Source organism: Eptatretus burgeri, chromosome 7 (genome assembly GCF_056783735.1).
Source record: "Eptatretus burgeri isolate ZD-2024b chromosome 7, Ebu_testis_v1, whole genome shotgun sequence".
NCBI lineage: Eukaryota > Metazoa > Chordata > Myxini > Myxiniformes > Myxinidae > Eptatretus > Eptatretus burgeri.
Genome location: NC_140967.1, coordinates 67,888,138 through 67,909,722, shown reverse-complemented (window position 1 = coordinate 67,909,722; position 21,585 = coordinate 67,888,138). Strand labels below are relative to the sequence as shown.

The window sequence follows — 21,585 nt, the reverse complement described above, 5'->3', positions numbered from 1 at the left end:
GTTTTTGCATTTCTACATATTTTAAGTGATTTCGAACCAAAAAAAAAAAAAATTTGTTAGAGAAAAAAAAAAATTTTTGCAACTTTTTTTCAAAATTTCGATTTTATTTGAAAAAATATTTGAATTTTTTTTTGCATTTATACATGTTTTAAGTGATTTCCAACCCCCCCCCAAAAAAAATGGTGAGAAAAAAAAAATTTTGCAAGTTTTTTTTCAAAAAAAATTCGATTTTATTTTTTTTCACATTTCTACATGCGCGTCAATCTAGTTTAGTTTATTCAATCGTGGTTCAGTAGAGTCTGATCCGTTTTGACCTACAATGAATAGGATATCAGGTTCACTTAAGTGACCCAGCAGTATTGGCGGCGGAGGTTTTGCACTCTACCCAGTGCTCCCCCTCTAGTTTCATTCTGTGTTTTTTTTTCTTCCATTGAAACATTCCCTCTGCATGTTTCTCCCCATTCCCCTCTGAAAAATTTTATTCCGAAAAAATTTCCAGCAATTTGTTTAATACGTACGCAGTTTGACCCCCCACCCCCCATTCCCGCAAATCGGGTGTGTACTGCGTACGTAATAAAAATATGGAACCCTTTCGTCTTTTTGGGCTCTTCTCTTAGCTCCTCCTCTTTTTTAAATCTAGCTCCTCCCCCGTGTGGTCGGTTCACTCGTTAGTCTCCTCCTCCTCCCTGCCTTTGCCCTTCCCCTTTAAAACTCCGCCCCTCCACCACCCCGTTCAGCTGTTACACAATAGCCGCAAGGCACGGCTCGTCATCCCGATCATCATCATGTCAACCACGGACTACCAAAACGAACAAGTCCCTCAACCGCTAGCCGGTCAGTGCCTCGTTTACAGTGAACAGTAAGCAGGATTAGCGGTATAAACGGTTCCTTCTGCACAATAATAAATTAACTTTACTAACTTACTAAGTAAACTTTTCATGTTCGTGTTCACTCGTTAAATTATTTGATATAAACTGACACTTGCCATCCATATTTTTGTCCGCTGTGTCCGTTTGGTGTGATGATCACTTGCGGTGTGTGTGTGTGTGTGTGTGTGTGTGTGTGTGCGTGTGTGTGTGCGTGTGTGCGTGTGTGTGTGTGTGTGTGTGTGTGTGTGTGTGTGTGTGTGTGTGTGTGTGTGTGTGTGTGTGTGTGTGTGTGTGTGTGTGTGTGTGTGTGTGTGTGTGTGTGTGTGTGTGTGTCAGTCATGGAGCTTTCCATTAAACATCGAGTTATTTGAAGTGACCGTTCGTCCATAAGGATCCATGTACAGAAGGAAGTATCTGTTTAAAACAGACTTGCAAACTTCTTTATTGTAACTTGATTTGTCCCTTTGTGTTGTTGTGATGGACAGCCTTGTATCACATTTGTCCAGAAATTATGAAGTATTTTCTCTTGTCTGGGAGGTGAGCAACTAACATGGCCATTTCCCTTTTTTGTTAGACGGCATCAAGACTGCTTTGGCAAGGCGTGGTGGCTGCTTCTTACTCAAGAGGGTCAAAGTTGACAATAAAGGGAACAAGGCAGATCGAGTACTGGTAAGTCCCAGATACTGCCAACCAGGGCTTGAAGGATTTATTTCTCACCATGCTCTGTGAGTTGCATGACCACCTACGTTGCTCTCATGTAGGTTCTCCAAACCGATATGTACCTGCATAAACACACCTTAAGCCCGTCTAGAACGTTTCTCTTCCGTTACACTTGATATTTGCCGATTATACAAAGTTCAATGGGATTTGATGGGAGAGAAAACGAAGGGTGACTATGTATTGCCCCTTAAGCTGGCAGTTTTATCTGTGCGTGGGTGCTGCCAGCGTGTGGAATGTCAGCCCAGCCGACACTCAACAATCGAACTGCAGTTGATTAAGCCTTGAAGACGCAACATTTCATTCACTATTCCATGTTGAGCAGTGGCTGCCATTTTTACCTCCACCATTGAAGTGCATGAGTTGGTTAGATGACGAGAATAAGCCGATTCGATTTCGGTTCAGATCCAGATCTGACCTATCAGTGGGATTCTCGATCCACCTGTCGAAGGTTATGTTTTTACCCCAGTCTCTCTTTTGGTTTGTGAACAGGATATCTTAAAAAGTTGTGGACGGATTCGGGTAACTTTTGATGTCGAGCTTGGGTATGTGACCGGATGAAATGATTCGATTTTAGTGAAGATCCGAATCTGATCTGGATCTGGATCTGGATCTGAGAATTTAAAAAGTGATTTTTCACCATTGAGAGATAGGGTAAAAAACAATATTTAACACTATATCTCAAAAAGTTATGGATAGAATTCAGATGAAACTTGGTGGGCCGGTTTGGTATGTAACGAGGAAGAATTGATTCGATTTTGATGAAGATCTGAATCCGGATCTGAGAATTTTTAAAGTGTTTTTTTTACCGTTGAGTGATAGGGCGAAAACAATATACAACAGGATATCTCAAAAAGTTATGGACTGATTGGGATGAAACTTGGTGGATGAGTTGGTTAGGTGACAAGATCAAGCCGATTTAAATTTTAGTTCACGTCCGATTCCAGATCTGGCCTATCATTGGAATACAAAATGTAAACTAATCAGCCTGGCTGTAAACTATGTACTCTACAGACTGGCAGTATTTAAAGTGTTTTACTCCACTGTGGAGAAATTGCCAAAAAATGATTCTATCCACAGCTGCCTTGTATGAACAGGTGCAACATTTGTGTTGCTGAGCTTAGTAGGTTAAGATTGATTATACAGTATAGTTGAAGTATGAAAGAGCTTTTCAGATTCCATAGAGCTTCTGCCCGAGAAAATTCTCTTCAAGTCAGCTTTGGCTGTGCACACAAAGCAGAAAAGGATAAAAAATAACAAAGTTATTCGTTCTTTTGAGGAGCTCCTCTGGATTTGTGGGTTCGCACCTCTTGTTTTGTGCATTACACTCATGTGGATTTTAAAATCGGGGCTTAAATCGGCTGAGCAAAAACTGAGGGCCGAATAAAGCCAAGAAAATGCCCTTTAGCGGATGAAGCTGTCGTTTATGGTTTAACCAATTGCATGGTCGGCCGGATGTGGAAATTTCTAAGCAAAGGAGGAAGGACGAGGTTAAAAGAGTCATTGGGAACAGGTGCCTTTGTATGATTCGATTGTTGTTTGTTTTCCCCAATGTAATTATGTATGACTTTGAATAATTTATTGCTGTCGGTTGTTGCTTTATCTTGAGTCAATTAGACTGCTAATTCTGATCAGTATTCTTCAATTCATCCAGAGTGTGGTTCTCCAACTGCACTGACCATGCAATGCCTTAAAACCCATTCCATCTGTGGTTTAAAGTGTCCCAAATGATGCGAAGGAGCTTTTCTGCTGTGCCAACTGACATGGAACACAAACACAGTTCCTTTTGTTTCCTGCTGGGTATGGAATGTTATGCCTTGTGAACTTGGCTTCTTTAAAATGGCTTTTCATTCACATCTCCTGTTTCTTATGCAGGCACTGGTGCCATGCAGGGGATACATCTTCTCTGTTCGCATCCCCACCAAGGTCAGGAATGTGTGATTGATCTATTGATAGAGGAATGGAGAATTATAACTGCACACTTGTTGATATGACCTATCTTTTTATATTTCATAGGTGGAGCTAACCTTCCACTTCTTTGAAATTCAAGGAATTATCAGTATGAAACCAAACCAAGTAAGTTGCAATTATCGCAATTTCCTCTATGTTTTCATTTTTGCCTTAAAACAAAGCAGACGTGGCGACAATGATTACAGGTACATACCAGTGGGCATTCACTCCCAGAGGGTGGGGTACCATTCTCGGCCCACCTGCGGTGAGAAATGTGCTCCGGCACATTCTTGGAAATTAATCTTTGTTCTGTTGTTGTTGTTGTTGTTGTTGTTGTTCACACTTCAATTTAGTGTCTTTTGCGAAGAGTCTGCAAGCTTCCCCTGGCACCCTAGCCAAATTTCAAAATATTCATCTCATCTCTAGGGGCTACCGCATCAGTCATATCCTGAGAAAATTATGCTTCCTGCCGTTATGTGCTGCATACAAAAACAAAAGTAGAATAGGTTTGCTTTACTTTGGCATTTCCTGGGCAGAACTCGAAGTTTATCGCAGTGAAAACAGGTAGTGAAAAAATTGGTGTGCAGTCAGAAGAAACAGTTGTACCAGTTGGCAGTTCCTGGATATGCCTCTACTGAAAGCAGTGGGAATTAACCAGGGAAATAACTGGGACAAAGATTGCAGAAGTAGAAACAGTAAAAATTCTTAACCAGAGTCTGTGGCATTTGACGAGAAAAGTCCACTCGGTTCTTGTGTACATGTGTTAACGAACAATGGTACATGTCATGTCAAAGCAGAGGCTAAACTGTGCTGGAAAATGACTTTGTTATGTAACTTTGGTTCAGAAAGGGTGATATTTGTAGTAGACTTGTGCTGCTGAGGTTAAGGTAAATATGAGCTCACCTGTCAAAAGGAAGAGTGAAAGAAAACAATTTGGTACTTTAGATATGTGGCGGTTTTGTACATTAGTTGCAGTTTCTAACAACTTTAGGAGCACTGTTAGATTTGAAACTGTTGAAGAAGAATGATATGTGCTTTGGAAGCTTAAAACCCCACCAAAGCAGTGTTTTTGTATGTTTGTTGTTTTTTCTTCTTGCTATTACGCATGTCGGCTAGGGAAAATTTTCTTGGCCATCCCCTGTGTACGGACAACAGAGTGTCCCAAATGTGATCTCATGAGCAGTTTGTCACATGAAGCAAAACTGAAATATGCATACTGGAACCAACTTGCAAAAATTATCTTGTTTCTGACTTCAACATAATAGAAGCACCTGCTCCCTACGGGAGCCGTCAAGGGGGTCATGTTATTGTATTTATGCCTATTTTACTCCAAGGGTTTCCAGGATTACACACCCAAAAAATGGTTGCGATCGGTTCAGCCGTTTTTGCGGTACCTGGGAACAGACAGACAGACAGACAGACAGACAGACGGTGAATTATAGAAAGAATGCTTGAAAGAGCAAGGGAAAGATTGCATCAACTTAACTTGATAATTCAGGAGACAATTAATTTAATCGATATAAATATCAAGCAGGGGTACCCGGCGTTGCCTGGTGTTACCCGTTCAATTTTTCTTTTGTGCGGCATTAAAACACTTCCCCATATCCACAAAGGAACAGGGTCGGGGGTCATTTAATATTCCATTTCACATAGCTACAAAGGCTTTGGCACCAGAGAGCGATTTATAAATGGACCGTCACGGTCGCCTGTCCAACTCACAATCCCATGAGATTTGCGGAAACTACGTGGCATCGCAACTGTCAAGATACCCAAAACCAAGAGATCGCAAAATCAACTTCACACATAGAGAAATGTACTGTACGGTATAGGGTGGTTACAAAGTCACCCCACTCCCCCCTCAGATCATCATCTGATCATTCCTGGTATGTTTCGTATATACAGTATATGCTCATATTAATGTTAATATTTAGATTTTTTTATGACAACAAAAGTTTCGTGTATTCATAGTTTACATTTATTCCTCTTGTGTGTTCATTATATTTATTTATCTGGTTCTGTGGAGGGGGTAATGGGACTTTGTGAACATGCTGTAGATTATTGGCTAAGAGGAATTGTAATTGCCTACGGTGGACAAACAAACCCTTTGTTTGTGGACTAAAAAACGGTGGACAAACAAACCCTTTGTTTGTGGACTAAAAAACGGTGGACAAACAACGGTCACTGATGTCAACCAGCAATTATTTTTGAGGTCCACATAGGCCAAAAGGTCATCTTCAGGTCTAATTTCTAAAATTATTTTTCATCCGATTGACTTGAAATTTGAACAAGATTTGCATATTGCATCACTGGATTTGGAAACCAACTATTTTTGTGGTCAAAAAGTCAAAGGTCATCTCAAGGTGAAACTTCTAAAATCATCAAATTTAATCTGAAAAATAATTCTTTTTCATCCAATTGACCTGAACTTCGATGAAGATTGTCAATTTTAATCTCAATGAAATGGACAATTTGATGTATCCATAGCAACCTTTGGAGAGGGGGATGGATTTAGCAAGTATCGTGCTCTGCACGACGTCTTTTTCTTGTTTGGCTGTCTGTCTGTCTTTGTGTGCAAGATATCTCAAAAAGTTGTGGACAGGTTGCGTGTGTGACAAGGATGAACTGATTAGTTTGTGATGAAGATCCACATCCCGTTCCGGCTGATCTAATTTTTCAAACTGATTCTTCACCATTGAGAGATCGGCCAAAAATGATATGTAGCACGATATCTCAAAAACGTTGTTGAAGGATTTGGACGAAACTTGGTGGACACGTTGGGTGTGTGACAAGGCCGAATTGATTCAATTTTGGTGAAGATCCGGGTCTGAATCCGGATGCGAGAATTTTTAAGTGATTCTTCACCATTGAGAGATAGGGAGGGCTAAACTAAGAAAATAGCACGATATCTCAAAAAGTTGTGGATGGATTCGAATAAAACTTGGTGGACAGGTTGGGTGTGTGACAAGGACGAGTTGGTTCGATTTTGGTGAAGATCAGAATCCGGATCTGGATACGAGAATTATTTAATTTCCAAAGTGGTTCTTCACCACTGAGAGGGCCAAAAACGATATACAGCAAGTCCTCGTTGTTAACAACATTTTTTGAAGATGTTGTCCCTGCTATGAAGAAAGTAATCCTCGGCTTGGCCAATAAAGTGGGTTTTGATGAGGTGGAAGAAGTCAACGTTACACCACTTCTGAAATCACACGGAGAAGAGATAACCAATGAAGATCTGAAGTGACTCGAGATGATGAGAAAAAAGCAACTGGAGATGATGATATTCAATTGTTTGTTTAAAATTATTGAAAACTTGTACTTGATCTGTAAATAGTGTCTTTTGTCTGACGATAATTTTTTTCCCTCTAACTAAACACACCCCCCCCTTCCTCTTTACATTAATTGGTATGGGGAAATTGGATTCGCTTGCAGTCGTTTCAGTTAATGTCACACTTTTCAAGAACGTAACTACAATGCTAAATGAGGACTGGCTGTATAGCATGATATTTCAAAAATGTATTGGGCCTAATATGTTCTTGTGGATCAGGAATTGCAGAGCAGAGGGTATGTGCTTTACTGAGTGCCCTTCTAGTTTTTTTTTTAAATTTACTCATGCATATGTACTTGAATATTCAAATGGAAGACCAAGAAGGAACCCGAAGAAGTAAAGAGCAAATATAGTCATCAGGAGGAACCTGGATAGGTTTCGGGTTTCATCCGCTACTCCACAACCCTCAAATCCATCCAGGCACAGCCAAGTGAGTTTTACAGAAAAATTTCTGCAATAATTTACTTCTCCTGAGAGAGAGACACACAGAGACAGACAGACAGACAGACACATAGAGGAAGAAAAAGCAAGAATTAGAATGAATAAAGAGAATTGTGGAGAAAATTATAAAGAAGTGTGAAAGGAACAAAGATGTCGGGAAGAACCCGGACAGATAGATTTCAACAGTTACTCTCCAGACTCGAACGCAGCAACATGTACAAACTACCAGAGGTCCGAAATTAATATAACTGTAATTAATCAAAAAGGCTTAGGCACGATAGTGATTTATTTATTTTTTAATCTCCCCTTCCCCCCAGATAAAAAAAAACATCGACGTTTTTTTTCTTTCAAATATTGCAATTTTTGTCGAAAACACTACCTGACACTCACTGACAAACCCCTGAAAGTTTGACGAAGATCCCTTCAGCCATCTTTGAGAAAAATGGTGACACACACACACACACACACACACACACACACACACACACACACACACACACACACACACACACACACACACACACACACACACACTTCTCTTATAGTACTAGTGGGCCCTTTGGTCCGATGGACCAAATTTAATTGGTCTTCACATCGTTGTTGCATACCTGCCTGCTGCACTACTTGAGCGTAGCTTGCCTTTCACGAAGCGCAGATGTGTTCTGTGGCCAATGCGGGGATTATATGTTGGTTATTATTCTTGCCATATATTACTACGATTATTTTTATTGTTGTAAATATTATTAGTATTAATTAATATATGCTTTGTTGCAATGTTGTTATTGTTTTTGCTATATATTTTGTAATTTGAATGCTATGCCATTGGTAGAAGGACGTATGAAGCGGGATTATATATCTTAACATGGCTGGCGTTTAAAACATGGGAATTCTGAGGGATTTTTGTAGTATAGTCGAGTCTTAAAGGGTCTACAGAATCTGCGGAGTCTTAGGGTTCTTTGGATCTTTTTGGTCCTTCTGGACTTTTGGGTTTTCTGTGGTTTGGGGGTTTTTCCTTGGGGACGTTTGGGTGCTCGGGAACTCTTTGGGACTTTTCGGTCCTCAGGAACCTTTTTGTGACTTTTGGGTCCTCGGAAACTTTTTGGGACTTTTGGGTCTTCAGGGTCTTTCGGGGTCTTATTGGTCTTCAACGTTCGAAGGGGTCTCAGCAGTCTAAAGGGTCAAAAGATGCATTCCAATAGTGCGTAATTGATGGATAGACATACATAATTAATCGACAAAAAGTATGCCACACGCACACGCACACGCACCTCATCCATTTATAGTAGAATAGATATGACGGTGTCTGTCTGTTTGGTTTTTATCTCCTTTCACACAGCTTCACGTATCCTCACCAAACCTTGTCAGCATAATTAACAGTCTGACAATAATTGTGTTTGCGGCATCTATATTTATTTCCAAATTTTATTCTGTTTGGCCCAGTCAAAAGTACACTTTTGTTAAAATGTTTGCCCTGCTGGATGTTGTCATGGCAATCTGGTGGCGTGGTGCTTACATGCCAACTCTCCTGGCATTGTTGTTGTTGTTGCTGTTGTCTAATTATTTCTTTCCTTATGGGATAATTCTATGACCCTCCCGTCCTATCAATGCCATTCTATCTCCTCACCAGTCCTTGGCCAGTATAATCACCAGTTTTGAATCAAACCACATCTACAGATCATTTGAAGTTCAGGAAACGTTGTGTTGATGTGGACCTTTGTGGGATAAAATGCAGTTGATTTGTTGTAAAACCACTTTCTGAGCTCCAATCATTTTTGAGTTCGCTTCTCCAAAAAAGAAAGAATGAAGAACCTGGTACAAATTAACTAATGCCTGTGTTGTACTTTAGTGGTGGATTCTAACCACCATTTGTGGTTGCTGTTAGACTTGACCACCACTGTAGAAGAATGCTTGGTGCTTTATCAAGCTTGTGTTTCACCTGAATTCACTTTTTAAGCATTTTGGTTGGGAGTAGGGCTTGGCAATTTTCCAGGCCATCTCTAAATACAGTCTATTGACTCTGCAATTAAAATTTTCTTTTGAGATATGCCTCTTAGTTAGGCTTAGACAAATCGACAACGCAAAAGTAGTTGTTGTAGTTGGGAGTGTGCACATTGTGCAGAGGACTGGGGAATGAAAGGTGGTTTGAAATCAATAGTTTTGCCACACTTAATTGTACAAGTAATAAAAACTTTTTTTTTAAAAACACAAAAGGATGCAGGGCAGGCACGGTATGCCAAAAAAGTATGAAAACAAGGTAAGGATGGTCACAATAAATTAGCATGTGAAACCATCCCCACATCTTTGTTTTATCTTTTGGCCAAGACTTTCGCAGCAGGTGCTAATGTGTCACATGGGTTCATGGTCATCGTTTGTGTGTGCGTGCATTGCTTTGAGGAAGGGCTAATGCCGGAAACATCAGCTTCTCCCTTCTTCAGCTCGGAAATCAGCTAGAATTTATCAGCTGGGAAATCTAATATGGCTCTGGGGCAAGATAATATGTACCTGAGAGTATTGAGGGAGGTGGCTGAGACGGTAAGCGAGATGTTAATGGATGTTTTCAATAGCTCACTGGAGTCAGGACAGGTACTGAAGGATTGGAGAGTAGCAAATGTAACACCATTATTTAAGAAAGGATCCAGAGAAGAATTGGGAAACTATAGACCTGTTAGTTTGACTTCAGTTGTGGGGAAGGGGTTGGAGATATTAATTAGGAAATGGATGAGGAACCATTTAAATAAATACAACCTAATTAAAGGTAGTGAGCATTGGTTTACCGAAGGCATTTCCTGTCTTACAAATGTTTTAGAGTTCTATGAATCAGTGTCTGATTGGGTGGATGAGGGAAAGGCAGTGGACGTTGTATATCTGGACTTTAAGAAAGCATTTGATAAGGTACCACATCGGAAGTTGTTCACCAAAGTGAGGGCTTGTGGAGTGGCTGGTCAGGTAGCTAACTGGATTGCAAACTGTCTTTGTGATAGGATGCAAAGAGTGACTGTGAGTGGGAGGATGTCTTGCTGGGAGGATGTAAGTAGCGGGGTACCTCAGGGATCAGTACTCGGACCATTACTATTCATGATTTACATCAACGATTTGGATAATGGGGTGAAGAGTAAGCTTTCTAAATTTGCAGATGACACAAAGCTTGGAGGAAAGGTGGATAGCAGAGGGGGTGGTGATCAGATTCATGAAAGTATTGATACTTGTCTAGATTGGGCAAAAGACTGGCAGATGGAATTTAACCTGAGCAGGTGTAAGGTATTGGGGATGGGAAAGAACAATGAAAATAAAGATTACAGAATGCAAGGGGTAATTTTGGAGCGTGTCACACAGGAGAAGGATCTGGGGGTGGTAATAGATACGGGAGGTGAGCAGGCAGCACAGTGCCAGCCAGCTCGAGGTAAAGCAAATCGGGTTTTAGGTTGTATTCAGAGGGGGATCGATTATAAATCAAAAGAGGTGGTGTTAACATTGTACAGGAATTTAGTGAGGGCACACCTTGAATATCGTTTGCAGTTTTGGTCACCACAATTCAGGAAGGACAAAGATGCCAGGGAGAGGGTTCAGTGCAGGGCTGCTCAATTGATTCTAGGCTGAGCTCGACTTAGCTCTGAGGAGCGACTGAAGGAGACAGGGCTTTATTCTCGAGAAAGGAGGTGGTTACGAGGAGATACACTGATGAGCGAAAATATTATGACCACTGACAGGTGAAGGGAATAACATTGATTATCTTGTTATATTGGCACCTGTCAAGGGGTGGGATATATTAGGCACCAAGGGACCAGTCAGTTCTTGAAGTTGATGTGTTGGATGCAGGAGAAATGGGCAGAAGTAAAGACCTGAGCGACTTTGACAAGGGCCAAATTGTTATGACCTGACGACTGGGTCAGAGCATCTCTGGAATGGCAAGGCTTGTGGGGTGCTCCTGATCAGCAGTGGTGAGTACCCACCGACAGTGGTCCGAGGAGGGACACACCACAAACCGGCGACAGGGTGTTGGGTGCCCAAGGCTCATCGATGCGCGAGGGCAACGAAGGCTATCTCGTCTGGTCCGAACCGACAGAAGGTCTATTGTGGCACAAGTCACAGAAAAGGTTAATGGTGGTCACGGGAGGAATGTGTCACAATCCACAGTGCATCGCACCCTGCTGCATATGGGGTTGCGTAGCTGCAGACTGGTCAGAGTGCCCATGATGACTCTTGTCCACCATCGAAAGTGCCTACAATGGGAACGTGAGCGTTGGAACTGGACCTTGGAGCAGTGGAAGAAGGACGCCTGGTCCGATGAGTCCTGTTTTCTTTTACATCACGTGGCTGGTCGTGGATGTGTGCGCCGTTTAGCTGGGGAAGTGATGGCACCAGGATGCACTGTGGGAAGACGACAAGCCGGTGGAGGGAGTGTGATGCTCTGGGCAATGTTCTGCTGGGAAACCCTCGGTCCGGCCATTCATGTGGACGTCAATTTTACACATGTCACCCACTGAAACATCGTTGCAGACCAGGTACACCCCTTCATGGCAATGGCATTCCCTGATGGCAGTGGCCTCTTTCAGCAGGATAATGCGCCCTGCCACACTGCACACATTGTTCGGGAATGGTTTGAGGAACATGATGAAGTGTTCCCGGTGTTGACCTGGCCTCCAAATTCTCCAGATCTCAATCCGATTGAGCATGTGGGATGTGCTGGACCAACAAGTCCGATCCACGGGGGTTCCACCTCGCAACTTACAGGACTTGAAGGATCTGCTGCTAATGTTTTGGTGCCAAATACCACAGGACACCTTCAGGGGTCTTGTAGAGTCCATGCCTCGGCAGGTCGGCACTGTTTTGGCGGCACACGGAGGACCAACAGCATATTAGGCAGGTGGTCATCATATTTTGGCTCATCAGTGTGTAATCGAGATGTTTAAGATAATGAAAGGTATAGATAAAAAAGTGCACATGAATTACTCAGCAGAGTAGACAGTAATAGAACCAGGGGCCAAAGCCTGAGAGTAAAGAAGAGGAGAGTAAGGCATGGGACTTTCACTCAGAGAGAGTAGCTTACGCATGGAACCGGGCGTTGTGGCGTGCGCCTGTAATCCAGCTACTCGGCGGCTTGGGCTGGAGGATCGCTTGAGGACGGGAGCTCTGCGCTGGGCTGTGCTATGAGAGGGTGTAGGGCAGCCCGGAATCTATGGTGAAACCCAATCCTTATCCCTGTGTCGTAAGAGGCGACCAGGGTTGCGTCAGGAAGGGCATCCGGCGTAAAAACTATGCCAAATCAGTATGCGGATCATAACGGATGATCCGCTGTGGCGACCCCTAACGGGAGCAGCCGAAAGACGAACAACAACAGTAGTTTACGCATGGAATGGTCTTCCTGGAAAGTTAGTGGCAGCAGAAACAGTGGATAAGTTTAAATTGGAATTAGACAGGACCTGGAAGTTTTGGAGATGGAGGGGTACAGGGATGTTGGCAGGACTCTTTGGGAGCTTGAGCATTGATGGGTGATTGTGTGTATATGTATGGAGTGCTGTTGGTGGGGATCTTGTCAAGAGGTGTTGTGTGTTTTGAACCAAGCCCATGCCCCCTCCCCTGTGGAAAAAAACAAACAAACAAAAAAACCTCACAAAAACACAAAAAAAATAAAAGCATTTTCTTCTCTTGATCTCGTGTTGATAAATGAGTGTGGTGTTGATGTGACGCAGTCATGATGGGATGAACGGCCTCCACCTGTGTCTAATTTCCTTGTATTTTGCTTGACATTTAACATACCTCAATCACCGTTCTGTGCAGTTCATCCATCAGTAGCCAGACAGCTCGAGAAGCCAGCAATAAGTGGCTTGTTGATTAATTTGTGTCACGATGTGGGAATGTTGAGGAATGGATTGCTCAAAAAAAAAAGGAATAGAGACAATATAATTTCAAGAGCAGATGAGAAATTTCAAAAACTCGAGAGAATACCACAACCGGTCAATGATAAGAGGGTACATTGACAGAGCCTACTTTGCATGAACTTCAGAACAAATTTTTACCCCTAATGTGCCTGTTTTGTTTCTTTAGGTGTTGATAGAAACCGAAAAGGTAGTCCTGTCTCTCACAACAGCATCGTCCAATGATGCTGATGACATCATTTTCAACATTGGCTTGGCAATAAAGAAAATTTTGCCTGGACTGTTTTCATCGTAAGTACACTTTTTTTTCTTGTACGCGAGTCACAATATTTCTGTCGGAGATCGTCACAAAAGTATTTAGCTATTGTTAAAAGGGTCGCTAACTTTTGCCTTTGTTTTTCACCGTAGGCACTTTCTTCGTCGACTGACCATTGACCCACCGGACCGTGAAAGTCGGCAGCTCGAAGAGTGGCAGAGGCAGAGTAATGCAGAGCAAGGGTCCTGCGGTAAGAGCCAGCTATAACCCGTCATTGTGATGGATGTTCTTGTGGATAGACTAGGCGCGTGCCAAATTGGCACACTGTCACTCCAGAACGGGACGCAAGAGAACGCCCTTCGCTATTGTGCTTCACAGATCACCGGGCCCGAGGTTAAAATTTGACTCGAGGATATCCACGGTAACGGGCAACTTCTCTTCCATCACGAGCTGTTTTAGCACCCAGAGGGGAAAGATTTGGGGGACTCTTGTCAGCTACATTACCATCTTGTGCTGTATAATTCTAGCCATAGGCATTGTACATCATTATCTACTCTTCCTGTTCTTCTCAGGTGGATTTTCTCAAATCTATGCTTGTGTCTGCGATCAGCTAAACCTCCCCTTCCGAGATGAAGTGCAATGGGTAAGGTTAGCACTCAACTGTTTTTTTTATTTTTAAATAACATTTTGAATGCAATCCTCATGTAAAAAAATGACGTTTGTGATCTCTTCGGTAGCAAGTCACTTGTATGGTGAGCTATTCACGGCCATTATTTATACAGGACGTGGATACCATTTATTTCACTCACGAATTGCAAGATCTCAACTTGGATGACTTCAGTCATCTTGACAGCAGGTAAACAATGCTTTTGATTGAAATCATCTTCTTCCCATTTTGTTTATCTCTTTTGGATCATGGCACCATGACCTTTTGGGCTGGCAGGGTGGCCTAGAGGTATGCACACTCACCTCTAAGCTGTCAAGCCTGGGTTTGAATCCTGACCCAGCTATAAACACTGTCATCCTGTTTTTTTTTTTTTTTGAACAGGCAGCCTGATCCATCACTGTGTGTGCCATCCCTCGAATCGATGTTAAACTGGGACGTTCTATCTGCCATTAGTTTGTGGACGTTAAAGATCTCACGGTGTCCTTTGCGAAGAGTAAGCGAGATATCGCCGGCACCCTGGTACAAATTGCAAATTCCTGCCCTGACTTCCTGAGTCAGAGCAGTGAACCGACCAGGATTGGAGCCTAGTAATTGCTTCGGCAGCACCATCACTCCGCATAGGGAGTGGTACATGATGATTTTTTAAATAAGATTCCTGTGTGGTGTGAAATAATTTGTGTAGATTTATCAATAAATGGGATTTAACCAGACTCTTTGGCATAACGGTTAGAGCACTTCCTTTCTACTCTGCTGCTCTTGCACTTCTCTCTGCCCTTTTCACCCTGCCATTTGCCTGAGGTCACCTTCCATCTGCTTGGAAGTCGGACAACATCACTATATTACATAAAAAGGTGCAAAAACAGATCCCATTGACCAATCAGCTTACTTTCAGACATCAGCGAGGTCATTGAATCCATCATAACAGTTGATATAAAATCATTCCTTTTCTCCAATGACCTCATCTCAGATCATCAATTCAGATTCATACCAGGTGACTCTACCTCTGACATGCTGCTTCTGTTCTCACAACAATGCATGGAGGCGCTCAATGTCAGACATGAGATCGTGATTGTCTCGATGGACATGTCTCGAGCTTTTGAGAGAGTCTGGCATCCCAACTTGCTCTCCAAACTCTCTGCTGATGACATCCAAGGCCAACTCCACTCTTGGGTTGCTGTCTTCCTTCCTTGGCACACCTGAACTTCAATCCACCTACAAGGCGTTCATCTGCAGCTTGATGGAATACTGCTCTCCCTCTGGGCTGGCATCCCTGCTTCACACCTTGCTCAGCTTTACGCCATGGAAACCAAGGCCTTAAAATCATTGGAATCTCCCGTGATGATGCAAATCTACGGGCCAATCACTTTGCCATCGCCGACATGTCGGTGGTCTCTATGGCTGCTTCCGCCTCCTTTCTGGTCGTGTACCCTCTGCCCTCTCCATGCTTTGTCCACCTCCCTCCTCTCCAGGTATCTACAAGGTGCACATGGTCCACCAGCAACCCCCTTCTTGTGAAACTCCCAAAATCTAGAATCACTGCTCATCCTCACTCATTTGTTTCTCTTTTTTTTTCCTGCCTGTGGAACCAACTTCCACATTCCCTTCAATCCCATTCTTCCCTCCAGGTCTTCAATATAACTGTTCACCGCCACCTCAGAGCATCCACCAATCCAAAACCATGATCTTTTCTACACCCGTTACACCACCCCAAATCTTGCTGCTTTATCCATCTTGTCCACCACTTGCATTCCCCCATTCCCCCCAAATTACCTACATCCCTTTTTTTAAATTCGTCTCCATCTATTTTCTCCCTCAGCCCTGCTGTTAGCATTTGTTCCTTTTTATGTTGTACCTTGATCCATTCTGTTTTATCTCTTCCATGAGCCGTGTGTGTGTGTGTGTGTGTGTGTGTGTGTGTGTGTGTGTGTGTGTGTGTGTGTGTGTGTGTGTGTGTGTGTGTGTGTGTGTGTGTGTGTGTGTGTGTGTGTGTGTCCGTCCGTCCAAACCCCAGTTGAGTCACAGCAACGACTCAAAATGGTACTTTCTGCTTCCTCGCTTGATGCTCAACATTTTTTTAAAAAAGGATAGAGTATGGACAAATAACCATATGTTGGCAACTGTTGTGTTGGCTTGATGGCCCAAATGGTCTCCTGCATTGATGTTCCTTGTAAGGGAAACTCGTATTATAATGCATTGACATCTGTTTGTCGTGACAGGGACCTTGTTCCCATTGTGGCGACACTGGAGTACAGCCAGTGGTTTACTAAACTCTTATGCAAAGACACCAAACTTGTGAGTTCGATCATATTTTTATGCATTATCATTTTATATTTGGTGGTGAGAAAGTGAACAAGAATAGGATTACAATAAAAAACTTTCCTGTTAATAACCCTCGATTTATTTCCTCCTCCGTCTGCAATTGCATCCACCCCGGGGACACGGGGATACCATTTTGCCCAAAGTACTTCTTTTGAGTCGCCATTGATTCATTACTTCCAGCATGCCGACTTCGAAATAAAACTTTCAAAATGTATTGAAATCTCTTGCATGGGAAAGTGGAAATGTATTTGCCACTGTGGGGTGGTAGACTAATTTGGGGGAAAGCAAATGGGGAACAGCAGAGTTGGATTATAAGAGAGAGGAGAGTTTAGTATGAAATGAAAAATGTGATATAAAACAGACTTTTATTTTGACAAAAAAGATGCTAATGGAAAAGCTCACATTAAAAAAAAAAATGATACAAAATACAGTACGTATATAAATGACGAATGCCTGGTGTTGGCTTAGCGGTTAAGGTGTCGGCTTGGGACCTATGGGTCCTGAGTTTGAGCCCCTATCAGCGTTGAATTAACACCAGGTGGGGTTGACTCAGCCTGTCATCCTTCCAAGGTTGGTTACAGTGTACTGGGGTAATAATGATTCGGGGTAACCTGCATTGGAGTGACGACCCGTCCAGGACTGTACTTGCCAATGAAACTGCCTCGGCAGCCCGATGTGCCTTTACGGCACAAAAGGAATGGTATAACATGATTATTATTATTATTATTATTATTATTATTCAATAAATAACAAAGTTGAGACGAAAAGTGATAACAGCAATTGAATTGGCATGCACAACAGTGATTCCAGGAAGTCTTGGATCCATGACAACAATAATTAAAATGATGCAAAATACAAGGTTATCACTTTAAAAGTAGCAAGCAGAGGAGAATAAAGGTGGGTGAAAAAAATACAAAAAGTAAAATAAGCGATAATACAGCAGTTAAACTCAGCATGTGGTTAAAATAAATGCAATTCTGACTGTTGAGAAGGCTTCATGGATCAGCCATGAAACTATTATTCGAACAATAAATGGAAATGGGCAGTTACTTGGGAAAAGAAGACACAGCTGGTAATTATTTTTCATTAACTTCTTTATAAAATAATGCGGACAATTTTGAGCAGACAGCTCACCAAGTGCTAAACTTTGTTTTGACAACAGTTCTTGGGGGGAAAAAAAGCTATATTTATATTAATATGTTTATATAAAATCAAAGTGAATACGAGAACGGCACTCGGGAGAGCGCATACCTCTGCCAGGCTGAACAGTTTACCTTTTGTATCTCACTGATAGGCAGGATCTGCATCCAGACCTGAACCAAAATCGAATTAGGTTATTCTTGTCACCTAACCAACTCATCCACCTCATTTTGTCATAATCCATCCACAACTTTTTCAAATATCTTGTTAAATATCGTTTTTGGCCCAATCTTTTAGTGGTGAAGAATTAAAAAAAAATTCTCGGAACCCAGATCTGGATCTTCACCATAATCCAATCAATTAGTCCTTGTCACACACCAAACTTGTCCAGCAAGTTTCGTCCAAATTTATTAATAATTTTTGGAGTTATCTTGTTATATATCGTTTTTGGTCCGAACACACAATGGTGAAGAATCACTTTAAAAAAAATCTCTAATGCAGATCGAGATCCGGATCTTAACCAAAATTGAATCAATTTGTCCTTGTCACACTAAATTGTATCACGTGCTTGTACTAAATTTCGTCCGAATGCATCCATGACTTTTTGAGGTATCCTACTCACAGACAGGTGGACAGAGACAGGGGTGAAACTACAACCTCCGTCCACCTTCAGTGGCAGAGGTAATAATGGATGTTGAAACCATGCTATCTTCAGATGACTTGATGATGAAAATTTTATTTGAGATAAAGCTTTAATGGATCGTTTTAATATGGATAGGGTGAGCAGGATAGCTTAGAGGTATGTGCACTCACCTCTGAGCTGTCCTGCCAGGTTTTGATTCTCGACCCAGCTATAAAACACTCACCCTGCTTTCTTGCAGCCAGGGTGAGACATTGAGGTGTGCGTTGTACCTCAGATGGACATTATGCCAAAGGACTTCTCTGCTAGTGCCCATCATTGGTAAATGTTAAATATTATATCCAATGTATTTCTGGATAGTCAGAGAGTTATCGCCAGTATCCTGAAAAAAAAAAATTACAAAATCCTGCCCTGACTGACTGCTTGGAAGTCAATGGAAAACCACCCAATACTAACTTTCCTGTCCTTCATTTGTATGTTGTAGCGGTACACAGTGTCTAGAAATTACCGTTCCAAATTCAATCGGCGATAAAACAAACAGACAATGAAATGGGAAACAATGATGCAGTTTGCTGCGTGTGAAAATTTCTTGAAGTTTTATTGTTAAGATTTGTCAAGTTCATCATCCGAATCCGAATAGACTTATGGGGGACTGTGCTGGAACGACTCACAAATATGTTCAATATCCTTACCACTTGTACTTGGTCAGCGTGCCTCCTTACACTACACTCTACAGGATACAGCCAGTCTCCATAAACCTTTTGTCATTCACGAATCGTTTTTCTCGATGGTGACTTCCTTATTTCCATAGGTCATCGTGAAACTTTGTTGAGAATGTGCAGGTGATGTGATTTCTATGAATTGGGCAACACACTGTATTTTGCCATTTGTGGTAAACGTGACATGCGGTGTCGCAGGAGATCTGGAAACCAAAAAAATACAAGTCAACAAAACCTTCAGAAATGTTCTTTCACACGCAGAAAACCACATTATTGTATCCCATTTTATCTATTTATTTTATTTTATTACAGTGAGAATTTGGAATGGTAATTTGTGGACAGACTGCATTACTGTGTCAAATTTTTTTTCGTCGTGCTTATGGCAAACTGACGCAGCATTAATTACTTATCAGTTCTTTCTACTGAGGGTTTACATTGTCATTTTGCCCTAGAATGGCGACATCTGTGAGCATATCATTCGGGTAATACGAAACTCGTCAAAGCTGACAGCGCTTGAGCTAGAAGGTGCCAGCTTAAAGCCGTGAGTATCGGTCGCCCACACCAACCCAGCCTTGTTTGTGGTCGCACGCCTTTTTTTTTTTACTCAGCGTGTTGTTTCCGTTCGTCTTGTGATTGACATCTCCCTGTAGCTTTGGAAACATTTTATGTATTTCCTTAATCCGAGAGCTTTCGTTATCCATTTTTGGTACTTGTCTAGTTTGTGGGGGGTTTTTTCTGTGTATAGTCATCAAAATGGGGATAATGTACGCAAAATAATAATTGAATGCAAAAATGGGGGTGCGTTGAAGAAGAAAAAAATTGAAAACATTAAGTGAAGGGTGAGATTTTAATATAATAATGGAGAGTTGTAGGGGAGCAAAGGATAAGTCCTTTGGAGGAGAGTAGATAAAGGAGATGAAAGAAAAAGCCTGTAGGGAAAGGAGAGGGGGGTAGAGTGGCAAAAATTGTTGCCATTGTTTGCATTCGTACTGTATAGATTGCTCCTCATTTCAAAGTCAATTGGTGGGGGATAATAACTGGGCTTCTCTATCATGGTTGTCCTTTAGAAAATTCTGGAGGAAATTGTTTTTGGGGTATTTTATTTTAGTTGAGGGGTTACTGCCTTTTTATTTATTTATTATGATAATAATCAAATCTATTGAGGCACACCTATCTACAGAGTTACTAGCCCATCCACCATGCAGCAGGAGACGTGTGTGTGTGTGTGTGTGTGTGTGTGTGTGTGTGTGTGTGTGTGTGTGTGTGTGTGTGTGTGTGTGTGTGTGTGTGTGTGTGTGTTTGTGTGTTATTCGTTGTTATCTCCATATGTGGGTTTCAGAAGGTGGAACGGAGTCCTCCCAGGTCTCGAAGTATCCATCTCCGTTTTGGTAAGGGATCATGGTTCATGGACCAAGTTGTGCAGTTTTCTTGTTCTCAAAGTTTTGTTCCAAAGGCTTTTTTCCAGATCGCCACTGAACCCTGGACAGCTTCCTTCTGCAGTTTGTTTGTGGTAATATTCTCAGGGATGGTTTGTAAGATCTCTGTGAGGTTCTTGTTCTTATCATCCCCGCCGCTTCAATAATCACTGTGACAATTTTGGCGTTCTTAAGCTTCCAGGATCTCTTCACTTTTTTAGGTCTTGGTAGTTTTTCATTTTCTGCAGATATCAGTGGATTACTCAACAAACTCTGTTGTGCCCTTGTGTGTACAGCTACTCTGACATGAGTTTTTTTTTAATATCCCAATAGGCGGTAGCTCGTAATTTCTGTTTCTACCTTGCAGAACCTACACTTGTCCAATTGACTCAGTCCCGGCATCTTCTTAAAGTCATTTGTGTAGTGTCCTTGGTCTTGGGCATTTATAATGATTCGTTGTTCATCCCAGTTGAGCTGACCTCTTCTTACCCATTCCAAAGAACCTTCTTTGTCGATGCCCCATCTGTCCAACTCATTTTTTGAGACCTTTCCTGCCTTTTTATCATTTTCCCAGTTGTCGTCATATATCTGTTGCTATTTTGTTTTATATTTTTCTTTCATCATTTTTGCAATCATTGAGGCTGTATTCATTGCTGTTTTGGTTTCATGTATGACATCTTCCATTTCCACCTGTCTTTGCATATTTTTGCTCGGTGGGTTAGGGATACCTCCTCTGGCTTGTTGTCTTTGTGTTCGCTTACACATCGGATTCAGTAGTCTGTTGCATTTTTCACATACTCAGCCAATCCTACTTTTGTCTCTCTGTCTCTGTGAACTTAGTTGACTTATATCAGACCACTACCTCCTTCTCATCTTCGCAGATACACTCTCGGGGTGTGTGTGTGTGTGTGTGTGTGTGTGTGTGTGTGTGTGTGTGTGTGTGTGTGTGTGTGTGTGTGTGTGTGTGTGTGTGTGTGTGTGTGTGTGTGTGTCCATCCACATTCATGTGTCCAGGCCATAAGCTTTTTCAGCTGTTTTTTTCATCAAATTTAGTTTGAGTAGAAAGCAGACATGGATGTGCCTTCCATTTTGAGATGCTTTCTAGTCTTGCATTTGAATTGATTCAAAACATTGAGATTATATTCTGCAAAAACAAACAAACAAACAAACAAACAGAGAAAGCAAATTTTAAAACATCTGAATTTGGAAGTCAGATAATTGCGGAAAAAATATGCTCAGATGACATATAAT

The 21,585-nt window shown here is 41.9% G+C and overlaps 1 protein-coding gene across 5 annotated transcripts in view; it reads left to right on the top strand.

Moving 5' to 3' along the window:
• The first annotated feature begins 170 nt into the window (after window positions 1-170).
• Window positions 171-21,585, top strand: part of LOC147023470 (F-actin-uncapping protein LRRC16A-like) — a 208,707-nt gene continuing 187,292 nt past the window's right edge. Inside the window, exons 1-10 of one of the 5 annotated variants that reach the window (XM_085888894.1) lie at window positions 171-834; window positions 1,444-1,538; window positions 3,462-3,512; window positions 3,603-3,662; window positions 13,348-13,469; window positions 13,587-13,684; window positions 14,007-14,077; window positions 14,217-14,290; window positions 16,318-16,393; window positions 19,372-19,460. In XM_085888894.1, coding sequence (XP_085745020.1) covers window positions 786-834; window positions 1,444-1,538; window positions 3,462-3,512; window positions 3,603-3,662; window positions 13,348-13,469; window positions 13,587-13,684; window positions 14,007-14,077; window positions 14,217-14,290; window positions 16,318-16,393; window positions 19,372-19,460 — 785 coding nt within the window. In that variant the 5' untranslated portion in view covers window positions 171-785. The remainder of the gene's footprint in view (window positions 835-1,443; window positions 1,539-3,461; window positions 3,513-3,602; window positions 3,663-13,347; window positions 13,470-13,586; window positions 13,685-14,006; window positions 14,078-14,216; window positions 14,291-16,317; window positions 16,394-19,371; window positions 19,461-21,585) is intronic. The other 4 variants (XM_085888892.1, XM_085888893.1, XM_085888890.1 and 1 more) reach the window with 4 other exon arrangements.